Genomic DNA, 24,113 nt, shown 5'->3' on the forward strand with positions numbered 1-24,113 from the left:
ACGATTGCAGCACCGCCATCTCAAAACTTCCAGCCCAAACAAGACAAGCCAAGAAGGCAGTTTACCAGGATCAATATGACCTCGGCACAGGCACTGCAGGGAATGCTAAAGGCAAATCTGATCACCCTCAGAGATCCTCCTACGAAACCCAACACTACTTCTTCTTGTTATAATCCCAATGCCAGGTGTGCATATCACTCCGATAGCCCCGGGCATGATACAAACGATTGTTGGTCGTTGAAGAACAAAATCCAGGATATGATCGACGCTGGGGAAATTGAATTTGAGCCTCTGGAGACTCCTAATGTCATCACAGCGCCTATGCCTAATCATGACAAGGCTGTTAATGTTGTGGATGACAATTCTCACGTTCCTAATGTAACTGACTTAGCATCTCCCCTACTGATCATCAAGAAGAATTTATTGCAAGCTGGTTTATTTCCAGGTTGTGCTGAAAATTGCGATCGTTGTGTACTCCGACCCAACGAGTGCTTGAAGTTGAGGAATGGTATTCAACGGCTGATGGATGATCGCACAATTCTCTTCGAAAAGGTTCCTAAGGTGGAAAACCCTACTGAAGAAATAGCTGTGATTGCTAGGTCCAAAGTCCCAGTGAAGATTACCGCTACCAGAGCACCTGTGAAGATTACTGCTGAGCCCAAGGTAACTCCCTTAATCATCACTGCACCTGGCCCAGTACCGTATTCCTCCAGCAAAGCCATTCCGTGGAATTATGGAGGTGATGTTTATATCCATGGTGTAAAGCAAGTTGATAATTCTGCTAATCCTAATGACATTGCTGGGACTAGTAAAGTTACTCGAAGTGGAAGGATCTTCTCTCCAGAAATCTCACCTCCCGCCCCTGAAACTCGAGGAAAGGAACCAGCGGTCAACCCTGCTCAGTCAAAGACACCAGTCGAAGTTACTGCTGAAGATGTTGCCAAGCAGGAAGTGGAGGAAATGCTGAAAATCATCCGTAAGAGTGATTTTGATGTGGTAGAACAGCTGGGGCATACCCCGTCTAAAATTTTGATGTTATCCTTGTTGTTATCTTCTGAATCTCATGCCAATGCATTGATCAAATTCTTGAAGACCGCTCATGTACCTCAGGAGACGTCTATCGATCAGTTCGAAAACTATGTTGCTAACTTGGCTGTTGACAATGGCTTAGGCTTTTCCGATGCTGATCTGACACCAGCAGGAAAGAATCATAACAAAGCTCTGCACATCTCCATTGAGTGTAAGGGGATCACCTTGGCTCATGTGTTGATCGATAATGGCTCTTCTTTGAATGTGCTACCGAAAGCTGTACTCGATAAGCTTGACTGTAAGAGCATCGAATTGAAACCTAATGATACTGTGGTGCGCGCGTACGACGGCGCAAAAAGTGTTGTCCATGGTGAAGTGGTTCTCCCTATCAAGATAGGACCTCAAGTCTTCAACACTACCTTTCATGTGATGAACATCCGTCCTGCCTATTCATGCTTGCTGGGACGCCCTTGGATTCATGAGGCAAGTGTCGTAGCTTCATCTCTCCATCAAAAGCTGAAGTATCCAATGGAGGGTAAGATTGTCACGGTGTGTGGAGAAGAAGAGTACATTGTCAGTAGTCTGCAGGCCTTCAGATATGTTGAGATGGATGGCGAATTCTTTGAGACTCCTTCTCAGTCATTTGAAGTAGTTCCTCCGACTAATCCTGTCCTTAAGCCGACTTCCTGTGTGCCCAAGGTTATCCGTGCTCCTCCTGCCATGATTTCTCTGAAGGACGCTCAAGCCGTGGTTGAAAATGGTAGTCGTACTGGTTGGGGTCAACTGATCAACGTACCATACAAGTCTGACAGGTCTGGTCTGGGATTTAACCCTGAAAAGATGGTCAGAGATCAAATTAATGTTGTAGGAGATGCTGATAGCGATTGCGATCTGAATAGCTGGATTTTCCCAACAATTGGTGACGGACTCAATAATTGGAAGGCTGAAGACACTATCCCGATTTCCTTTAGTCAGGAGTAATTGTTATTATCTGTTTTAGTGTTGCAATTTTTTAATTTTTACAATTGAACTTCTTAAAGCATTGTGTCTATGCCCGGGGCACAATAGCTAATTTGTTAAGGGTTTTGTCATTTTCATAAGCATATTCACATTCAATAAATCAATGGACTTTTTGCATTCAAATATTGCGCTCTTTATCTTTCCTGTCATCTTCCGAAAAAGCTATGTTTTCTTACACACACTCACGTAACGAATTGCAGATCCATACCCACCCTGGATCCTGTTGATAATAGTTCTACTACTGTCCATTATGACTTTGAAAATCCGATCTACCAAGCCGAGGATGGAAGTGAGGAAGATTGTGAAGTACCTGGAGAACTTGCCAGACTGGTACTGCAAGAAGAGAAGACTATACAGCCGCATGAAGAGTCAATCGAAATTGTAAACCTGGGTACTGAAGTGGACAAGAGAGAAGTCAAAATAGGAGCAGGCTTGGAAAACAGTATTAAAGAAAAATTGATTCAGATGTTGCATGACTATGTAGAGATTTTTGCTTGGTCTTATGAAGACATGCCAGGGTTGGATACTGATATAGTAGTGCATCGTTTGCCAACGAAGGAAGATTGTCGTCCTGTTAAGCAAAAGGTTCGCCGCATGCGTCCTGAAATGTCTGAGAAAATCAAGGCCGAGGTTATGAAACAATTTAATGCAGGTTTTCTGGCCGTTACTTCTTATCCGCAATGGGTTGCTAATGTGGTACCGGTGCCAAAGAAGGATGGTAAGGTGCGAATGTGTGTAGATTACAGAGATCTGAATAAAGCGAGTCCCAAAGATGACTTTCCACTTCCGCACATTGATGTTCTGGTAGATAACACCGCTCAGCACAAGGTATTCTCATTCATGGATGGATTCTCGGGCTATAACCAGATTAAGATGGCGCCTGAGGACATGGAGAAAACTACGTTTGTGACGCAATGGGGCACTTTCTGTTATAAAGTAATGCCATTCGGGTTAAAGAATGCAGGGGAAACGTACCAGCGTGCTATGGTGGTTTTGTTCCATGATATGATCCATCATGAAATAGAAGTATATGTGGATGACATGATAGCCAGATCTCACACGGAAGAAGAACATCTCGATCATTTATACAAACTGTTCGAGAGGTTGAAGAAGTACAAGTTGAGATTGAACCCGAACAAATGCACCTTTGGAGTAAGATCCGGTAAGCTCTTGGGCTTTATCGTCAGTGGTAAAGGAATTGAGGTTGACCCGGCTAAGGTGAGAGCTATCCAAGAAATGCCAGTGCCCCGTACAGATAAAGAAGTCAAAGGTTTCTTGGGACGTTTGAATTACATTGCCCGGTTTATTTCCCATTTGACCGCTACCTGCAAACCCATCTTCAAGTTACTGAGGAAAAATCAAGAGATGATATGGAATGATGAATGTCAAGAAGCTTTTGACAAAATCAAGAAGTACCTCCAAGAACCTCCAATTCTGATGCCACCAGTTGAAGGAAGACCTCTAATTATGTATTTAACCGTGTTAGAAAATTCAATGGGGTGTGTGTTGGGGCAACATGACGAGTCTGGTCGAAAAGAGCATGCCATATACTACCTTAGCAAAAAGTTTACCGACTGTGAAACAAGATACTCACTGCTCGAGAAAACTTGTTGTGCTTTGGCCTGGGCTGCTCGCCGACTAAGACAGTATATGTTGAATCACGCCACTTTATTGATTTCTAAGATGGACCCTATCAAGTATATATTTGAGAAACCTGCCCTCTCCGGAAGAATAGCAAGATGGCAGATGATTTTAACAGAGTACGATATCCAATACACTACTCAGAAAGCAATCAGAGGAAGCGTGCTAGCTGATCATTTGGCTCATCAAGCGGTGGATGATTACCAATCTATGAATTTTGAGTACCCAGATGAAGATGTCATTCTTGTCACTAATTATGAAGAACCTGGACCGGATGAAGGACCCGAACTGGGATCCCGATGGACTATGGTTTTTGACGGATCTTCTAATGCATTGGGCAATGGTGTTGGTGTTGTAATTATTTCTCCCAGGGGTTGCTACACGCCTTTCACTGCCAGACTATGTTTTGATTGTACCAATAATATGGCTGAGTATGAAGCATGTATTTTGGGACTCAGAGTTGTTATAGACCTAAGAATCAAGTCTTTAAGTGTGTACGGAGATTCAGCCTTGGTAGTGAGTCAGATCAAAGGAGAATGGGACACTAAACATCCGAATCTCATTCCTTATCGGGAGCTGGTGTTGACATTAATCCCATACTTTGAAGAGGTTACATTCGAACATATTCCACGAGAAGAGAATCAATTGGCTGACGCATTGGCTACCATGTCATCTATGTTCAGAATCAGATGGGGCAACGAAGCTCCCATGATCACCATTGAACGATTAGACGAACCAACATATTGTTACGAACTTAATACCGAGGGGACAGAGGAGAAACCTTGGTTCCACGAAGTAAAAAGATATTTAGCAACCCGGGAATACCCCGAAGGGGCATCCGTCAATGACAGAAAATTTCTGAGGAAGTTCTCCGCTAAATTCTTTTTGAGTAATGGGGTAGTATACAAACGTAATCATGATTCGACCTTGCTTCGCTGTGTGGATAAAAAGGAAGCAGAAAAGATTATGAGAGATATGCATGACGGCATTTTTGGGACTCATTCTAGTGGACATACGATGGCCAAGAAGATTCTGAGGTCAGGGTATTATTGGTCTACCATGGAAGCTGATTGCCACCATCACTCCAGAACTTGTCATAAGTGCCAGATCTATGCGGATAAAGTACATGTGCCTCCTGCTCCATTGAACGTGTTGACAGCCCCTTGGCCCTTCGCAATGTGGGGCATTGATATGATCGGGGAGATTAAACCTACTGCTTCCAACGGACACCGTTTCATCCTTGTTGCTATTGATTACTTTACAAAGTGGGTAGAGGCAGCCTCATTTGCTTCCGTCACCAAGAATGTAGTGGCACGATTCATCAAGAATAGTCTCATTTGTCGGTATGGCATCCCTGAAAGAATTATCACTGACAATGGTACTAATTTGAATAACAAGATGATTACTGAACTCTGCGCGCAATTCAACATAAAACACCATAACTCTTCTCCGTACCGGCCAAAGATGAATGGCGCCGTAGAAGCTGCTAATAAGAATATTAAGAAGATTATACAAAAGATGACAGTAACATACAAAGATTGGCATGAGATGTTACCGTTTGCTCTTCACGGTTATCGCACTTCAGTGCGCACTTCGACAGGGGCAACTCCGTTCTCTTTGGTCTACGGAATGGAAGCCGTCTTACCAGTGGAAGTTCAGGTTCCCTCTCTAAGAATCATGAAAGAGGCAGGATTAGATGAAGACGAATGGATTCAGACTCGACTCGATCAGATAAATTTGATTGATGAGAAGAGACTTGCGGCTGTTTGTCATGGGCAGATATATCAGAAGCGCATGACCCAGGCATTTAACAAAAAGGTCAAGAGACAGGTGTATAAAATTGGCGACTTGGTGATCAAGCGTATCATTCTACCACAAGGTGATCCTAGAGGCAAATGGACTCCCACATACGAAGGGTCATTTGTAGTTAAGAAGGTATTCTCTGGTGGAGCCATGATGCTTGCTACAATGGATGGCGAAGATTTCCCGCATCCCGTGAACGCAGACATAGTTAAAAAATACTACGCATGAAAGAGACCCGATAGGTCGACGTACCTAGGTAAAAGTAAGGGCATCCCGGCGAACCAAAAGGGTTCGGGCAAAAATTAGGGATAAACATATAAAAATGTACACCCGGCAAGTCGAAAACCTGAAAAGGCGACTTGGGCAAAAAAGGGTATCCTGGTGGACTGAAAACCTGAAAAGGCGGTCCAGGCAAAAATTAGGGATTAAAAGCGTATGACTATGTCCCGTCCTCAGACAGCTTCATCCGAGTTCAAGGGACTGAACAAGCCAATCACTTCCATCCGACAGCAAGGGATGAGATGCTTGAAGACATAATGACAGTCGTGGAATTAAAATCAATAGGACTTTTTCTTCATAGCTTTCTCTTTGTTTTCTCGACAGTTTCCTCTTACTAGGATTTCTGTCTCCCTGTACACGAATTGCCTGTTTATAGGCCCTCCTTCAAAATCAATACCATTTTATTTCCAAAAGATGCTTTTGTTTTACCTTTTCTATTTTGTTTGCGTAAACGTCCATTGATTTAATTCGAATTAATATGTGCATTTGAATATGATCAATGTTTACCAAAAATGTGCACATAAAATAGAAATAACAATTACTACGAGACTTCAGGGTCGAGGAGAATGTCTAACCATGCTTTCCAACAAGTCCGGTTACAAATCCTTTCCCCAGCAAAGCCAGTTATTTCCCAGAAGAGGTCACCAGACAGGTTGATCATCTCATCCATCCCCAGCCAGGCTCTGTGGAATGTTTCTACCATCAGACAAGAATCAAGTATCCCCAGCTAAGGAAGGGTCATCAATACAAATATCTCCAATCGTAATATGGGGATTTATTTTCCCCAGTAGAACCCTTGGGAGGAACCTTTCAGATGCATAATTCATTCATTACATCATTTCATAGCATACGCATGCATACATTGCTCGCATTTATTGTCGAAAGCATAAAACATCTCATGCATCATGACATGGCATGAAGCTAACTTTATTTTTCAGGATAATTTTCCTCCTAAGGATGGTATCTTTAAGCCCATCCCGGCCATTTATCGCAAATACAACAGCTACAAATACGATCAGATACAGTCTAACGTACGGTTTATTCTGATTCAGCTCAACATATGACTCCTTCCACTCAGATATGAGCTAACGGACGATCCATTCTGACCTTCAACTACTCCAATACGGTCTAACTTACGACCCAGTAGGACCTGTCATTTCTCATAGGCTACCTAGCGTGTAGTCTAGCATACGACTACCCCTCCCGGATACTGCCTAATGGATGGATACAGTCTAGCGTGCGATTCAGTCTGGTATTTCATCCCCAGCGGAGTCACCGGCCTGATGGACGGCTCATTCTGCAACTCGGATACGATCTAGCGTACGATCCATTCCGATGTTTCATCCTCAATAAAGTCACCCGCCTAAGGGACAACTCATTCTGCGATTCAGATACGATCTAGCGTATGATCCATTCTGATCCTTTATCCCCAGCAGTGTATGACTCATTCGGATCTTTATCTCATCCTGATTCGGCACAGCATATGACTCCTCCAAAAAGCCCGATACGGTCTAGCGTACGACTCATTTGGGTGATCTTTCCTCAGATACTACCTAGCGTACAGTACATTCCGAGGTGCAGTCTAGCGTACGACTACTTTTCATCAGATGCAGCCTAACGGACGGCTCATCCTGCAATTCAGATACGATCTAGCATATGGTCCATTCTGATCTTTTACCCCAGCGGCGTATGACACACTCTGACTCCCCAGTAAAGTTGACAACCTAATGGATGACCCACTATACGGTCTAGCGTATGACCTAGTATGACACACATGGGTTCAGATATCGTCTAACGTACGACGCACTCTGAAGCTCTCATCATCAAACTACCTGGATGGCATCTTTAAGCCCATCTCCATCAAGACTAATTAACAAGTGCAAATTCTTGGGGCGTTCTAGTGTTCAATAATCTTCCACCTCCAGACCACGAATGGCGCACTTACCACCCTAACTCTCTCGGTTCAAGAATCTTGAACAGGGGCAGCTGTCATACCCCAAAATTTGCCCATTAATATTACAAGGCATTTCTTAGGCACTCCAACTTATTTTTCAAGGCATTGACCTTAAAGGAACAAAGCCCAGCTCACAACAGGCCCAATCCAGAAAAGGCCCAAACTAGCTGGCTCGCTAGGCGAGCAATTCCTTCCCCTAGCGAACCCTTCGCTATACAGCTCGCCTAGCGAAGCTTGCGAATAACAGAATTTTCGGGCTTCATTCTGAGCCCATTAGGTCACAACAAGAGCATTATAAATAGCCAAGCTTCAGTCAGAAAAAGGGAGAACAAAAAAACAGATGACGACGGACGGAAACCCTGACATAGAAACCCTAAAGACTAGTCCAGAGAGGTCGAAGTAAAGAAACCCTGACAGCCGCTCATCCGCACCGAAGTTACCGCCGTCCAACTCCACCCGATACCAAAAGCGATATGCCAGTTCAGTGTTACAATTCAGCTGCAACAGGTTTGCGCATCACTATTGTTTTATGCTTCCAAGTTGTAATCTCTAAATACATAATGCATCATAATCGAATTTTTGGATATGTAGTTAGATTTTGCATGTGAGTTTAAGTATGCCTGCCTATCCTGAATGTTTGACCATATTATTTCTGTAATTGAATACCATAAGGCTTTCAGCATGCTGAGATTATACTGTTCTGAAATTCAAAACCCGCAGCCGCTCGCTAGCACATCGCTAAGCGAGCATGTAGCGAATATTCGCTAGGCCTTCGCTAGGCGAGGCAGAGGCGAACGTGACAGTCGCTAATATTTTGGTTGTTATGTCCTATGCTTATCTGATCTATTCTATGTTAATTCTGCGTTGTTTGCCTGACATGCATACTGCTGTGTTCGTTTTGCGGTGTAATCCTCGATTTCACCCTGATTTGGTATTCTAACCCGTTTGCTGAATGTTGCAAAGGTTCACACACCCCAGGAAAAGATTGTTGTTTAGGTCTTCCACTTTATTTGTGGGATACCCTTGTGAAGATCTACCCTAAATTGCTTAATTAATTTTAATGTAGTAATTTTAATGTATTATTTTTAATGTATTGATTTTAATGTGGAGATGCATCCTAATTACCTAATTAACTTTAAAATATGGCCTTTAAATATGTGATCTTGGACCTCTCTTTTGCCTTACGATATTACGGTATTACGGTCATGTCCCGCGAATGTGGGGATACACTTGGCAAAGACCCTTCGATTAAATCATCATAAAATAAATCATAGTCCCTCGGATGTTGCCTCGAATATATGATTTTTGTCCCTCGATGACCCTTCGGTGTAGCTTACGGTTAAATGATGATCGTCCCTTCGAATGCTAAGGTATCCTCACAACTGTTGCCTTCAATGACCAATCGATGACCCTACGATGACCCTTACATCCAAAGGGATAAGACTACTTACTTCTCAATAGTAAGGACAGTTTTACCCTCATAAGGATTGGAAATGCCCATAAAGACCCTCAGAAGGTATAACTCTCAATTGCTGGATCATAACCTAAAACATTTTCCATCCCTCACACTTTGCAAATCCTAGAAAATCACCACTTGGTATACCTTCATACTAGAATCATTACCAAGTTATATTCTTCTAAATCGTTTTCAAAATCAAATGAGATAAATATTTTGTATACATTCATACGAGAATCATTACAAAGTTAAACTCTCTTTTCAAAACATTTTTAAGCAATTCACGAACACTTTTCCAGACAAACATAAGTGATCGAGCAATTAAGAGCCCATGGATAACCATGGATACAAAGGGTGCTAACACCTTCCCTTTGTATAATGTACCTCCCGAACCCAAAATCTAATTAAGGTCTTTCCTGTTCTTTTCCACCTTTCCTTATTGGATAAAAGAAAAGTCGGTGGCGACTCTTGCTATCCGCGACATTGCGATAAAAAGCAAAACACCCCAAGTCAGTTCACCGTATGACACACGTTATAAAGTTAAGTGTCAGCTATACAAATTTGTAGGGGGCCATTTTTTTATAAGAAATGTTTAATAGGAGACTGAAAAATTGATTTTTTAAGAGGAACTAAAAATACTACATTGTGCAATGTTCATCTTCATTCAAAATTAAAATGTTATATTCAAAGTTAAAATAGGTTATAAATTATCACATTCAACTAAACCAAATCAACTACTTCATTACATTTGATAAAACTAATCAAAGTAACAAGACAGGTGTGATGGACACATTAAATTTTATCATAATGTTCATAAACTTCAACTTCATCTTCATTTCTTCCTCTTTGATTTTGCCTTCATTCAATTTTGTTTTTTCTTGATCCAAAATTTGATGATTGCACTTTTTATATTCTTGCCGCTAGAATTAAAGAACATAAATGAAGAGATTTAATAAGCATCCAAACACCTGAATTTTCGTAAAATCAAGAAGGAAGAGTACCTTATACATCCCACACACAAAAAATGACGGCATGAGTTTGAATCAGTCCATGATGTAATCAATGGAGATTTGAGTTCACATTTGTATTCTTTTCAAAATGAACGGCTAAAGGATGAACTGTTATATTTTGAGCATTGAGATATGGTGACTTGCATTAATCAGGTGGAAATGAAATGCCAACAATGAAATGAGATAAAAACGAAATATAGGATGTGTTTCATATGAAAGGATGAACATGATGACGAGAATGGATTTTATAATAATAATATAAATTATAACTTATGTTTGATTGAAATCATATTAATGATTAAAAAAAGGTATTAACAATATAAATTTAATGAAAGGCAAAATTATTTAGTAAGCGGGGTCAATTTCAATGTGACATGTTATAAGTTTGACCGTCAAATGAAAGGGGGCCACAAAAAAACACGGAATATAATAAAGAGTGACCAAATAGCTATTTTCTAAAAGGGACTAAAAAATTAGGAAAATCATAATATATGGACTAAAACTGCATTTAAGCATTTTTTTAAAGGTTTTCCCCAAGCTTATCCTTTGGTTATGCCAAGTCATGTGAAACTATAGTTTTAGAAGAACTAAATCTTTATTAATTTGATAACTTGTAATCATTTTTTTCCGTAACATACTGAGAATGGATCATTTTCTAGTCTTTGAGCCACCCAAGAATACTAGAATGATTTGCAAGTAATTTTTAACCTCCACTTCATACCATTAAGGGCGGCGATTACTCAATAGTTAAGATAAATCATTATAATGTAAGAATGTTTGGTAAAAATTTGGTATGATGTAAGCAGAGTTATTAATAACGGTTGTCATCAGCGAGATCCCGGGAGTTTCAGCCGGAGCAGCCACCATCCGCTCGTGTTTCATGGTGCGATTCGTAGATTAAGATCTCGTGCGAGATAGCCGGGTTCGCGTGGAGTGGTTTCACTAGTTTTCTTGTTTTATGACTGCCCTAACTGAATAAAATAGTGGAGCATTTTCCTTCGTAATTGTTTGTCTCTCGCCGTTTGCAACTCGTCGTCGCAGCCGACACCGAGAACGTTGACTTCGTCGTCTTCTTCTTCATTGCGTTTTGCATGTTGGTCGTCTTCTTAATTTATTTATTTTTTTCTTGTTTCCTTTTCCTATTTTTTTTCCATTTTCTTATCTTCTTCCTTTTTTTAAACTCTTTTATAAAAAAAAAAATCTCTATTTTTTTAACACCTTGTTCTACGGGGTTTTTTAAACTTCTTTCCATATTTTTTTTTTGTCTTTAAAAGCTTCTTCCCCTATTTCTTTTTATATTAATTTTTTTAACTCTTATTTTTTATTATTATAAATTATTGTTCTTCTTATTCATTTATTTAAGAGTTTTCTTATAATATTTTGAATATTAGATATTTGATTTTATAAATATTTTGGGAATGTTGTGTTATTTATTTAATTTTACATTAAATTATATATTATTATATAATTAATCTAAAAAGTTATCCCGCTTTCCGTTATCCCGCTATCCCATTTTTGGAGTCTTTCGCTCCGTTATTCGGGATTAATAACTTTGGATGTAAGTACATAAATTGGTAATTGTAATGAGAATGATCGCCCTGCATTACTTATCTTAAATGTCAAAACTAAGGGTGGCAAACAGTTTGTGTGCCCCCGCAAAAGTCCTAAAAAAACGGGGCGTACACAACGTAGGGTGTGGGTCTAAAATCTTAGTCCGCCCGTACAAAAGTGCGTGCAGGATGGGATTTTACCCGCGACACTGCACATTTTAGGCTTAAAAGTGCATAAAACTATGTTAAAACTAATGCCCGTAAAAGTTCGCAAAAAAATGAGATGGAGCGGAACAAACACCCTAAAGAGTGATAGCCTAAATCTTTGACTCGTCCCTCACTAAAGTACGATCAAAACGGGCATGTCCAACCAGCCGAACCCGTTTTTCCACACCTAGTAACAACACCACTGAAAGAGTTAAAACATCTGAGAGCTTGAATGACTTTACTATTGTAACTAGTTTCAATCAATCACATGATTATAATAACAACATGTCTAATATTCAGATCTTAGACTTGTCCTTCAATGATGATATTCACTTGCAGGGTCGATCCTGACTTTTTAGAGACCTGAGACAAATAATAAAAATGGACCCCTAATAAAAAATATAAGTTTTTAAAAAAAGAATATCCTTCGTCAAATAAAAAGATGTTAGTGCACTCACTTGTCTACCAAATCTTTATATTCGTCAGCGTTAACTTTAACTATAACCACTTCCTCCTTCGATCTAAATACTTCGACAACCTTTTTATAAGTCTAAATGAATAGTAAAAATATTATTAGGATAAACCTTTATATAGATAATTATCAATGAAAATAACCAAATTAAGATTATAAGATAACTATGGTAGAAATCTTAGACAAGAGAACATCCTTAGATAAGCAAGAGCCTTGCAATGACCAGATCTAAAGACAATAATGAATTTGTCAAGAAAATAAGATTTAGAAACATTGAAAATGAAAAAAGATCATCATATCATAAAGTTACATAAGATCGCGTCATATTATTTATTACATACCATAGTGCATATAACTCCACTAGAACATCTTTTGTTTCATCTAAGACAATATTATCAAAGTTATCAGGGAAGAGAACTACCACACTAGATTGAGGAGAAAGTATCTTCACGTTAATACCTACTTTAACAATATATTTTATTTTATACTAATGATAACATATCAAATACCGATGCTAACTGAATGAAGTTTAAAAATATTCAAAATCTTATGAAGAACATAATAAATGACTAACTATCAATGAAATATATACTGTAATAGTGACAATCTATAAAGAAATCTATAAAACATGAATAAAATTCAAAAACAACATGGGGTTGTTAGATTACACTGCTAAGTATTCATAATATTGACTCAAAATGTGTAAAAACAAGTAATTGTTAAAAATGTGTATGAAATGATGTAATTAACAAAGAAACAACGATCTTATGTTAAAGATTCTTGAAAAAACATACAAGAATCTTCTATACGGCTCACATAAATATCTCCTTTCATGTTTACAAAACTAGCAAGAGCTTCAACAATATGCGCGTCTTTAACAATAGTAATCAGAAAATTTGTAACAAGAAGGATTGAACCCACAAATTTATACCAGCATGTTTCAAATTTGTTCCGTCAGAACTTAGCCAATGACAATTTCATATCTATTTTTAATTTTATAATTTATTTTATATAATATTAACATTATGTTTTATTTTTAAAAAATAAAATGAGGCCCTTTAATTTGGAGGCTTTGGGCTAAAAACAGTCTTACCCTTACTTAAGACCGACCATTTTCACTTGCAATACTAGTATTGAAGGCTATGACAAGTGGTTTTGATGATATTCAAATGTCGAACAAGGTTGCCATTGAACAAACACCATAAATAATAACAATCTCAACTTGTAAATGTAGTTGTTGACTCTTGATTTTTGTCAAAGAAGGAGATTGTAAATCTTAACCTTCAAATGATGCGGTCGAAAATTATAGTGGTAGTAGTGACAAGTTTACAAAGTTCGAATTAAGTGTTTAAGCTAAAACCTTATAAGAAGTGACAAATTCAGCGTATTTGAAGAAATTTAAAAATGTTTATATCTTCGCAATTTAACACATTTTTTTATAATTAAGCAGGATGAAGTAAACGAGAGAGATAAAGATATAGACTAAAAATTTTAGAATATCATTATTATTATTTCTTTATAAAAAGTATTAAATGATGTGATGTTTTTGAACAACATTCACCTATTTAAACTTTTTTATTTTATACAAAAATATTTTATTATTTATAGGATAATGTTAACTTATACCTTAAAAACACATTTTAAGAAATTTATAAATAAAAAATTTATACTAAAAAATAATAAAAAAAATAATTATAAAATTTTGATAAAAACTCTAAAAAAATATTTCTACGATTAGAGTGATTCCACTCTTAACATGTGCCCCTAAGGCACTAGATATCATTAGGGGTGGCAAAACGGACTCGGCCCGCGGGGCATGCCCGTTTTGCCCGCACTTTTGTACGGGACGGGCTAAGGATTTAGGCCCTCACCCTCAAATGTGTCCGCTCCGCCCCACCCCGTTTTTTTCGCGGGCACGTGTATTTACATATATTTTTGCATTTTTAGGCTTAAATAGTGCAGTGTCTGCGGGCTTTCCCCGCCCCGCCCTCATTTTTTTGTGGGACGAGTCTAAGTTTTAGGCCCACATCCTCAACTATGACCGCCCCGCCCCGCTCCGTTTTTTTGCGGACTTTTGCTGGACGGACCTAAATGGGGGCGGGCATGCCCGGTTGCCACCCGTAGATATCATTACCCTTATTTATATTTTCTTTTAATTAGCATTATCTTTAAGTTTTTTTAATTAATTAATTAATCAACTTAATTAATTATTGGGTGGGGTGGTTCTTTTATTTCTTCCCTTACACTTCAAACTCCAAAGTTAAGCATGCTATTTCAGTAATCATTAGAACCAAACCACCACAGTGACGACGATGATAACGGCCAATACGGCGGTGCTATTCGCCGTTTTGATGACGGCGATATGCGCAGTGCAATCCGAGTACATAGAGTACAACACTACACACAGAATCATCCCCAACAAAATCAATGTTCACTTGGTTCCTCACTCTCACGATGATGTTGGCTGGCTTAAAACCGTCGATCAGTACTACGTCGGATCCAACAACTCCATTCGTGTATGTCTCTCACTTTCTTAGCATCTTTTGCTGCAAAATTTCATTATCATTTTATTGTTTTGTTGGTGTTGCTGTGTAGGGTGCATGTGTGCAGAACGTGCTTGATTCTGTGATGTCCGCACTCTTGGAGGATCAAAACCGCAAGTTTATATATGTTGAAATGGTAATTGCAAAATAATCAAATACTCAAGTTTTTTTTAAATGAAAATTTAAGGGAGTGAATTTGATTTTGGAGGGCAAGAACTAGAAGTATGTGAGTTTAATTTGGATGCTGAGTTGTTTTGTTGATTAAAAAATGTATATAGGCATTTTTCCAGAGATGGTGGAGGCAGCAAAGTAAAGCTATGAAACTTAAAGTCAAAGAGCTTGTCAACTCGGGTCAGCTCGAATTCATGTAATTTAATCTAGTTCATGTTTGTAGTTTAACATTACATTAGCTAATGATTGGATCTAGATTGTCAACTTTCACCATAATTGGTAAGTCAAAACCATTGGATGAAGATCAGACGGTTCATCTTTTTGGTTGGATTGGTCGGGTTTTGGGATTTGATCCGTTTGATTGTCATCCGATGTTTCTGATTTGTGACTCTGTGGTAGTATTTGAATCTGGTTCTGATATTATTGTTCTCCTTTTATTTTTGTTTTGTGGTTTTGAAGAAATGGTGCTATGTGCATGCATGATGAGGCCACCCCTCATTATATTGACCTGATTGATCAGACCACTCTAGGGCATCAGTTCATCAAAGATGAGTTTGGTAAGATTCCAAGAGTTGGCTGGCAGATTGATCCGTTTGGCCATTCTGCAGTTCAGGCATACTTGCTTGGAGCTGAGGTAATCATATGTTATGTTATTGCTTCTTACTACTTGTCGATGTAACATGCTTTAATGCACTAGATCTGATCACTTGAAAACTAGAATACTATTATAACCGGAGCCATTGTATTGTCGTATTAAAGTTGCAGCGTGTCATTATGAATTTCCAAGTTCTACATGATTGTGTCTATGCTGCAGCTAGGATTCGATTCCCTCTTTTTTGCTAGAATTGATTACCAAGATAGAGCCAAACGATTAAAGGACAAAACTCTAGAGATTGTTTGGCAGGGTTCCAAGTCTCTTGGTTCATCTTCACAAGTAAGTTGCCTAATGATATTGTGTTGACTAAAAAATAAGATTTTTTTTCTTCCTTATTTTCAGTTCTTTCTTGCACGAAACATTATTGTGGTTAACTTAATTTCAGATATTTACTGGGATATTTCCTAGGCATTATGACCCTCCTGATGGTTTCACGTTCGAGATACACGATGTTTCCTCTCCTATTCAAGTAGAGATTTTTTATTTGTTGAGAATTTATTGGAAGAATACATTTAATACTCTATTTCCCCCTATTCTAAAATTCATATAAAATTTATTGAAGGATGACATTCTACTGTTTGACTATAATGTTGAAGAAAGAGTCAATGACTTTGTATCTGCTGCCTTAGCTCAGGTGAGGTTTGGTGACTATTAAACCCCCTTCGTTTTGCTAGATCATCTCTTTTTTTATTGACAGCTCTACTGCACATTAGAAGTAATAGAATGCAAGTGATATTCTAATTAGTAAACTAGGAATGTGGTGGCTTTTAATTGGGTGCTTTTTATAGAAATAGACCAAAATATTTGTTTGGGAATTTTTTGTCAATGGTACTTTTACTGATTTTAAGAAACTGTAGGAGCCTTTTGACTCCAGGGCTTTGGGAGATGGATTTTGGAGGGTATGTGGGAGGCTATTGGGAAGGTAGACCCTTGTTTGGGAGTTTTTAAAATTAAATAGAATGATTCTTTAACATTTAAGCAAGGTAGTTTTTTCATTGAACATATAGAACCCTAGCTTTTTTTGAAAAGCTAGATCATTCCAAACAGGCCCTAAAAGGCCTCATAATGCGATATGAAACTAAATATTTGTTTCCATACCAATTGTTTATTTGGTTTTATGTAGTTTGAGACGGAATATTGATGTTTTAAAGATGTTAAGAACTATGTTGTCTATTTGTTTCTAGGCTAATGTGACCAGGACGAATCACATAATGTGGACAATGGGGACAGACTTCCGCTATCAATATGCTAATTCATGGTTTAGGCAGATGGATAAGTTTATTCACTATGTCAATCAGGTGCTTTGGTTTGCAGTTGTTTAAAATATTTTATGGAGTTTATGTTTGGCATTGATCATTGATGTGTCTTTCTGGTTTATCACCTTTTGAATTAAAGTTCATACTTGATTTTTGTGCCATACTGGTATTATCTCAGGATGGTCGAGTCAATGCATTGTATTCAACACCATCTATCTACACTGATGCAAAATATGCAGCTAATGAGAAATGGCCACTTAAAATTGATGATTTCTTCCCGTGAGTTTTTCTTTGATACTTTAGTTTTAGATCCGTGTTTGAAGTGAGAGGAAAGGAGGAAGGTACATAGTAGGGAAAATGTTCATTTTAAATTAAATTAAGGGATATAGCTGTTGTCTCTCCTAGTTCAACTTAACTACCAGGCTAGAGGAAGAGATTTTTTGACAAAGAGGGAGTGAATCCTTGCATTTTGCATTTCACACTTCCCTTTTCCCTTCCCTTTCAATTCAAAGCTGGCACACATGATTTAGAGATCTCAAATCTGATTTGAGGATACAACTTTTCAGGTATGCTGATCATCCTAATGCATATTGGACTGGTTATTTTACAAGTAGGCCAGCTTTAAAGGGTTATGTGAGAGTGATGAGTGGTTACTATCAGGTATAATGTTCGGCTTTTTTACTTTACGACGTAACTTGTTATATGCTTCTGAGTTCTCATAGTTCATTCTTCCTTTTTGGGCGACATATATTCTTTTCTTCTTGATATTTAGGCAGCAAAGCAGTTGGAATTTTTTAAAGGGAGAAATAAATCAGGACCAAATACTGATGCATTAGCCAATGCTTTAGCACTTGCTCAGCACCATGATGCTGTTAGTGGCACGGAAAGACAGCATGTTGCTGCTGATTATGCAAAGCGGATCTCTATAGGCTATGCCGAGGTGCATAATAATAATTTTCTGTTTAACTTCTGATTTCATAGATGTAAACTGAAGTGCTCTACAATTTCTTAATTTACAGGCAGAAGGCTTGGTTGCATCTGCTCTTGCTTTATTGGTAAACCAAAGGTTAAGTTCACACGTGATGAACCCGATAACAGGCTTCCAGCAGGTGCACTCTAGTCATAAATTACGTTTCTCACCTTTTTTTAAATGCAAGAATCAATCATAATATAGTTGCAAGTTGTCACATCTTGACTTGACAATCAATCATAAACCCAATAAATGATTTAGTTTTAGGTCTCATTACATATTTGTATCAGCAAAATAAACTCATCCACAATAAGTTTTAACTGCATTAACCTTTTTTCACCTAATAATGTTTCCTTTTTTTATCTCACTTTCCATAATAATTTATATAAATAAATCTGAGACATTATTGGAACCTACTGAAAATAATTTTGCCGAGTGCTTTTCTGTTTCTTTTTATGGTTTTGCTTAATGAAAGGCTATTGTGATCTATTATTAATCTTTTACTTATTTTTTTCTTCACAAACTAAGACTTGCTTAGCTACAAGATATCAGAGTCCTTAAATCTTAGTTTGAGAAAGCTGTGATATATTATCCTAAATCAATCATGTGAATATGTTTGCAGTGTCCTCTTCTTAACATAAGCTACTGTCCTCCGTCAGAAACTACCTTGGATAATGGGAAAAGCGTGGTAGGGATGATATTTTGTCATATTATCCGTGCACCATTTAACCATTTAAAAGTTAAATGACTCTAAAGTATGATTAAATATGTATCTTATTAACATGTTTCTCTCAATTTTGGTGCTTTTTGTAGGTGATTGTTGTTTATAACCCTCTTGCTTGGAAGAGAGAGGAAGTGATTCGAATTCCTGTAAGTATTTTAAATTGTATTTTATTTGATTTTTTATTGGCTATATAGTAAATGATATACATTCTCTCATGATGAGTGAATGCATTGCTAGCCACTTGGTTATCATTGTTCATTTTTTAATTGTTTGGAATTGTTATTTTCTTATTGATTGGAATCTTTAAATCTTGAAACATATATCTATTCATTGATAGTTGCGTGATGTGTTCTTTCCAACTTTTTGTTTGCCTCGGTGGAGTCTGAGATTTATTGTGTACATTAAATAGCATTGCAATGTGATGTTGAAGACTTAAAGATGATGAGATACTAGCTTGATATTGATACAAAAGACTAAATACTAATTCTTATTTAAAGGAATAGAATACTCCTGATCCTAAATTAATAAGGAAATCAGGAAACGAATCATGATTAAAAGTTAGTAGTAACTAAGTAATATAGAAAATAGTCCTAGGAGATAGTCTAAGATACTCTAATATTAGAAACTAATCCTAAGAAATACAATAAAATATTTTAACATAATATCAAAGATGTTTTGAGATATTTAATATATTCTTACATGATCCATATTAATTTTGTTTTTGATACGCCAAACAATTTTATTAGAACATCAAAATTTAGCACAAGTCTCGAGTAATTATGCAAATTTACAACCAGAGGTTGAACCCATTTGAAAAAATTAATTATTCAAAAGCTAAATCTCCCCTATCCAAATAGGCCAAACAACCGCAAACGAAATAACATCTCATGCCTCTTGACCTTTGCAACATTGGGTAGTAGCTTATATGATTTGTTCTTCCCTCTTATCTCATAAATCTATGCACTAATGCATCCATCGTCCAATGAGCATGCTAATGAAGATAGAACACGTTAGATATGATGTTTCGACAAGTTAAGTTGATCACGTTTTGAAGTCTTTAGACATTGATTTATGCTTGTAAGCGACTGACTTCAGAACATACTTACCACAGGTTTCCACTGCAGAAGTTTTTGTCCAGGACTCTGCTGGGAAGAAAATTGAGTCTCAGCTCTTGCCTGTATCTAACATTACTTCGAGCATAAGGAAAAAATATGTCAAAGCATATATAGGAACAGCTCCTTCTAGGGAACTCAGGTACTGGCTTGCATTTCCGGTATCTGTACCCCCCATTGGTTTCAGTACCTATATAGTATCAAGGCCTAGACAGACAGGTTAGTGATATTGCTTTCTCTCTTAACTTTCAGCTGATAGTAGATTTGGAGTGAATTTATATTATTTCTGATTAACTCACTGCAAAATAAGTAGACTAATAAAGACTAATGCTCTTTGTTAGTTCCTAGATTAGAGCTGAATAAAGCAATAAATCTGTATTAGAAGAGGAAATAAAGTTATGAATATGTACAAGATGTGAATAAGGGTAGAATAATCAACAATAAATGGGCACATTATCTCTTCTTCTCTCTGTATGGGTAATGTTGGACTGAAAGATTACACTTATTAATTCAAACTTTTATGACTCTCCATATAATGAAGGTCATGTTTCAACTATCTCAAAGGAGTTCAGATCAGAAGGAAGTACTAATAACAGCATAGAAGTTGGACAAGGGAATCTAAAGCTCCTTTATTCTGCAAATGAAGGAAAATTGACTCATTATGTTAACAACAGAAATCTAGTAAGTTTTCATTATCAATGTATTAGTTTTTCTAAAGATACATTCCATGGTCAAATTTTTTCTGAATATGCAATGCCAACAGTTTTGATTTTCAATTGAAGCATAAAGTTAGTAATGCTGAAGTTTATTATTATTTTTGGTTATGGCTGAAGGTTACAGCATCAGTTGAACAATCATACAGTTTTTATTCTGGAAACGTTGGGGATGATAAAGATTCTCAGGTTAGAAGATTCAGTAGTGAAATATATCTTGCCATAATCCAGTTATGTTATTTTTTGATTGCAAACTGTGTTTTATTATTAAGGCTTCCGGGGCATACGTCTTCCGTCCAAATGGCTCGTTTCCCATTAAATCTGATCAGCAGGTTACAAACTTTTCCTTTAAAAAATTCAACAGCTAATGATAATTTTAGTTTATGACTTGGTATATGTTTAATTTATGCATTGACTTGTTCAGGCATCTTTTACTGTCCTGCGTGGTCCGATATTGGATGAAGTACATCAACAGCTCAATCCATGGGTATCTCAGGTAAATTATGTTTCATTTAACTGTCAATAGTTTGAATAGTGTTTTCGCTACTAATATTAACACCACTTCTCTCTTGTTGCATCCCCTGGCTCCTCAAATTTTAGCAAATTAAAAAATTGTTTTTCCATGTAACTTAAGTATGGAAATCTTACTTTGCTTTCTTCTTGTACAGATTGTGAGGATATATCAGGCAAAGGAGCATGCTGAAGTTGAGTTCACTGTAGGTTATCTTCCTTGTTTTCTGATTGGCAAAACAACTGATAGTTTTGCTTATTCTATATGCCTCAAACAGTTGAGAATTTGTATCTTACATCTATTTATACATTTGCAGATTGGGCCTATACCTGTGGATGATGGCATTGGGAAAGAAGTTATTACTCAATTTTCAACTACAATGAAGACCAACAAGACATTCTACACAGATTCTAATGGACGTGACTTCATCAAAAGGGTGTGTTAAATTTATTTACTGTGCTTCTATTTTATGTTATTATTGAAAGATGTCATAACCTCTAACGCCGTTTCCTTCTTTTCTTAATGAATTTTCTATTTGTATTGAAAATAAAGTTGTTTTTCAGATTCGAGATTTCAGGACTGACTGGGATCTAGAAGTGAACCAACCTGTAGCTGGAAATTATTACCCGGTATGTTTCATTTAAACAACAGCTCACAATCCACGCGTCTATTTCCTGTTTATATTTAATCCTGGTGCAGTCTTATGCATGTACACTATTTATTTCAAGCTTATGTTTTCGCCAAGCAAATGAATTTAATTCTCGTGGAAAACTGAATTCTTTTCTTATTTTTCTTTGAGTTCTAACCATTGAGCTCAAAATGTTTCCTTTGTCACATAAATAAAGCTTTCGACATGTTTCAAATAAATATACCATTTCTGCGATTTCATCATTTGCACTATTCTTAGACTGGGTATTTTTAACAAAATTATGGCATCCTATAATTCTCTCAGGTTAATTTAGGAATATATATGCAAGATAGTGGTATGGAACTCTCAGTTTTGGTGGACCGCTCCGTCGGTGGTTCCAGTTTGGTAGATGGTCAAGTAGAGCTGATGCTTCACAGGTTGGCTCAACTATGGGCTATATTTTTCATTCATCTGTTTTGACATTGATCTCTAGTTGCTTTTGCACTTCACTTTATAGGAAAAAAATGAATGCATAGTGATCGACATTTCCTGATTTTGTAATTTGGTTTTATATTGTTCTAGGAGGTTGCTTCATGATGATGCAAGAGGTGTTGGAGAGACACTTAATGAAACTGTTTGCATTGCTGATAAATGTGAAGGCTTAACTGTTAAGTACATCTTACAACAAACAAATTTACCGCTTCTTGCATAATGATTTCTGGTTATTTCCTCCATATATGAGGACATTTTTAAGATGCCCGATAAAGGTTTCCATTTATTAACTTTACCTTATTAGAGATATGGATAACAAACATTTTCTTGCATATGGATCATGATATGGTTGCAGCATGCATACACTATATTATAAAGTAATAAATTTTGCTTACCAACTCGCCTCTTACTAGTACTGTTTATCTGGTATTTCCAGATTCAAGGAAAACTGTACCTTAGAATTGACCGTAAAGATGAAGGTGCTAAATGGCGCCGTACAGTTGGCCAGGAAATATATTCACCATTGTTGTTGGCCTTCACAGAGCAGGTAAAATGAAAGTGGGATAAGTTTAAAAATATGAGAGTTAAACCCTTCATCGTAACGTTTTTCTACTTGTCTTGCAGGATGAGGATAATTGGTTGCATTTTCAACAACCAACATTCTCTGGCATAGACTCTTCCTACAGTTTACCAAACAACACCGCACTTCTAACTCTCCAAGTATGATATGGAGTGACTTGGGAAGACTGTTTATTACCCTTTCATATTCAGAAACTACACAGCATAGAAGATGAAACTTTAAGATTTTCTTTAACATTTTACCTCATCTTTTCTCTGATTTGTATTTATTGTTTCTATGAATATTTTGCAGGATTTTGGAAACGGAAAAGTACTCCTAAGACTAGCTCACCTTTATGAGGTTGTAATTATTTCACTGATTTACAGATAGCAGCAATCTTTGGTTCTATCTTAGTCATTAAATTTCCCTTACATCGTTTATCCTATTTTTGAATTTATGAATGTTGGGTGTTACTACATGTAAAGGTTGGAGAAGACAAAGACTATTCGGTAACTGCAAATGTAGAATTGAAAAGGCTTTTCCCTAACAAGAAGGTAAGAGGGATAACTAACTATATTCCAAGCAATTTTTTAATGCATGTATATCTTGATTCGTTCTAACAACTCGAGTTTTTTCAGATTAGTAAAGTGACAGAGATGAGTTTGTCTGCTAATCAAGAAAGAGGTGAAATGGAAAAGAGGAAACTAGTTTGGAAGGTAGAAGGAGGCTTCACTGAAGAATCTAAGGTGGTGAGAGGAGGACCGGTGGATCCTACAAAGCTTGTTGTTGAACTTGCTCCAATGGAGATTCGGACATTCTTTGTTGATTTTGATCTTCTCCAAACAGTTCACGCAGCAGAAAATCATGTAATGTAACAAAGAAACCAACCGAGAAGCATGCATGTCTTATTGTTGTAGTGCCTGAAATGGTATGTGTTTTCCATATTTGCTTGTAAATAAATAAAAAGCTTTGTAACTTGAGTTATACTTAACGTAAATGGAAGTGCCTAGAAGTAAGTTTTAAGTCTCTTCCATTGGTTTTTTGCAGCGGTTTTTCTAACCTGTTAACCATTTAAAATGACGTTAAAATGGTGCTAAAATAAAATCTCTTTTCTGCAATTTTTCAATAGAAAGAAAGAATCTTCTGCACGAGACTGCAAAGATTAATTTTTCGAGTTGAGAAGAACTGCAATGAACAACAAAACTCTCTAAAGAAAATTTAACTCTGTTTTGTGTCTTGGGCTGATTTCAAATTTCTAATTTCTAATTAAACCCAAATAAATCTCTCACCGATGTGTATTATTTGAAAATGAAATTCCTAATGTGTATTATAAAAAGTTGAGCTGTTTCCAACTTTCC

At 37.1% G+C, this 24,113-nt stretch overlaps 1 protein-coding gene across 1 annotated transcript; it reads left to right on the forward strand.

Moving 5' to 3' along the window:
- Nucleotides 1-14,651: 14,651 nt before the first annotated feature.
- Nucleotides 14,652-23,782, forward strand: LOC127126752 (alpha-mannosidase At3g26720). The gene is made up of 29 exons (XM_051055736.1): nucleotides 14,652-14,937; nucleotides 15,017-15,100; nucleotides 15,243-15,331; nucleotides 15,595-15,769; nucleotides 15,950-16,069; nucleotides 16,176-16,259; nucleotides 16,353-16,424; nucleotides 16,975-17,088; nucleotides 17,225-17,325; nucleotides 17,613-17,706; nucleotides 17,819-17,986; nucleotides 18,066-18,155; nucleotides 18,639-18,704; nucleotides 18,830-18,886; nucleotides 19,852-20,071; nucleotides 20,394-20,533; nucleotides 20,686-20,754; nucleotides 20,838-20,897; nucleotides 20,990-21,061; nucleotides 21,234-21,281; nucleotides 21,393-21,512; nucleotides 21,640-21,705; nucleotides 22,029-22,141; nucleotides 22,287-22,371; nucleotides 22,633-22,743; nucleotides 22,821-22,916; nucleotides 23,068-23,115; nucleotides 23,241-23,309; nucleotides 23,394-23,782. The coding sequence occupies exons 1-29, from the start codon at nucleotides 14,734-14,736 to the stop codon at nucleotides 23,628-23,630; spliced, it is 3,072 nt and encodes a 1,023-aa protein (XP_050911693.1). The 5' UTR covers nucleotides 14,652-14,733; the 3' UTR covers nucleotides 23,631-23,782.
- Nucleotides 23,783-24,113: the final 331 nt, after the last annotated feature.

This window comes from Lathyrus oleraceus, chromosome 3 (assembly GCF_024323335.1).
Source record: "Lathyrus oleraceus cultivar Zhongwan6 chromosome 3, CAAS_Psat_ZW6_1.0, whole genome shotgun sequence".
In the NCBI taxonomy this organism is placed as follows: Eukaryota; Viridiplantae; Streptophyta; class Magnoliopsida; order Fabales; family Fabaceae; genus Lathyrus; species Lathyrus oleraceus.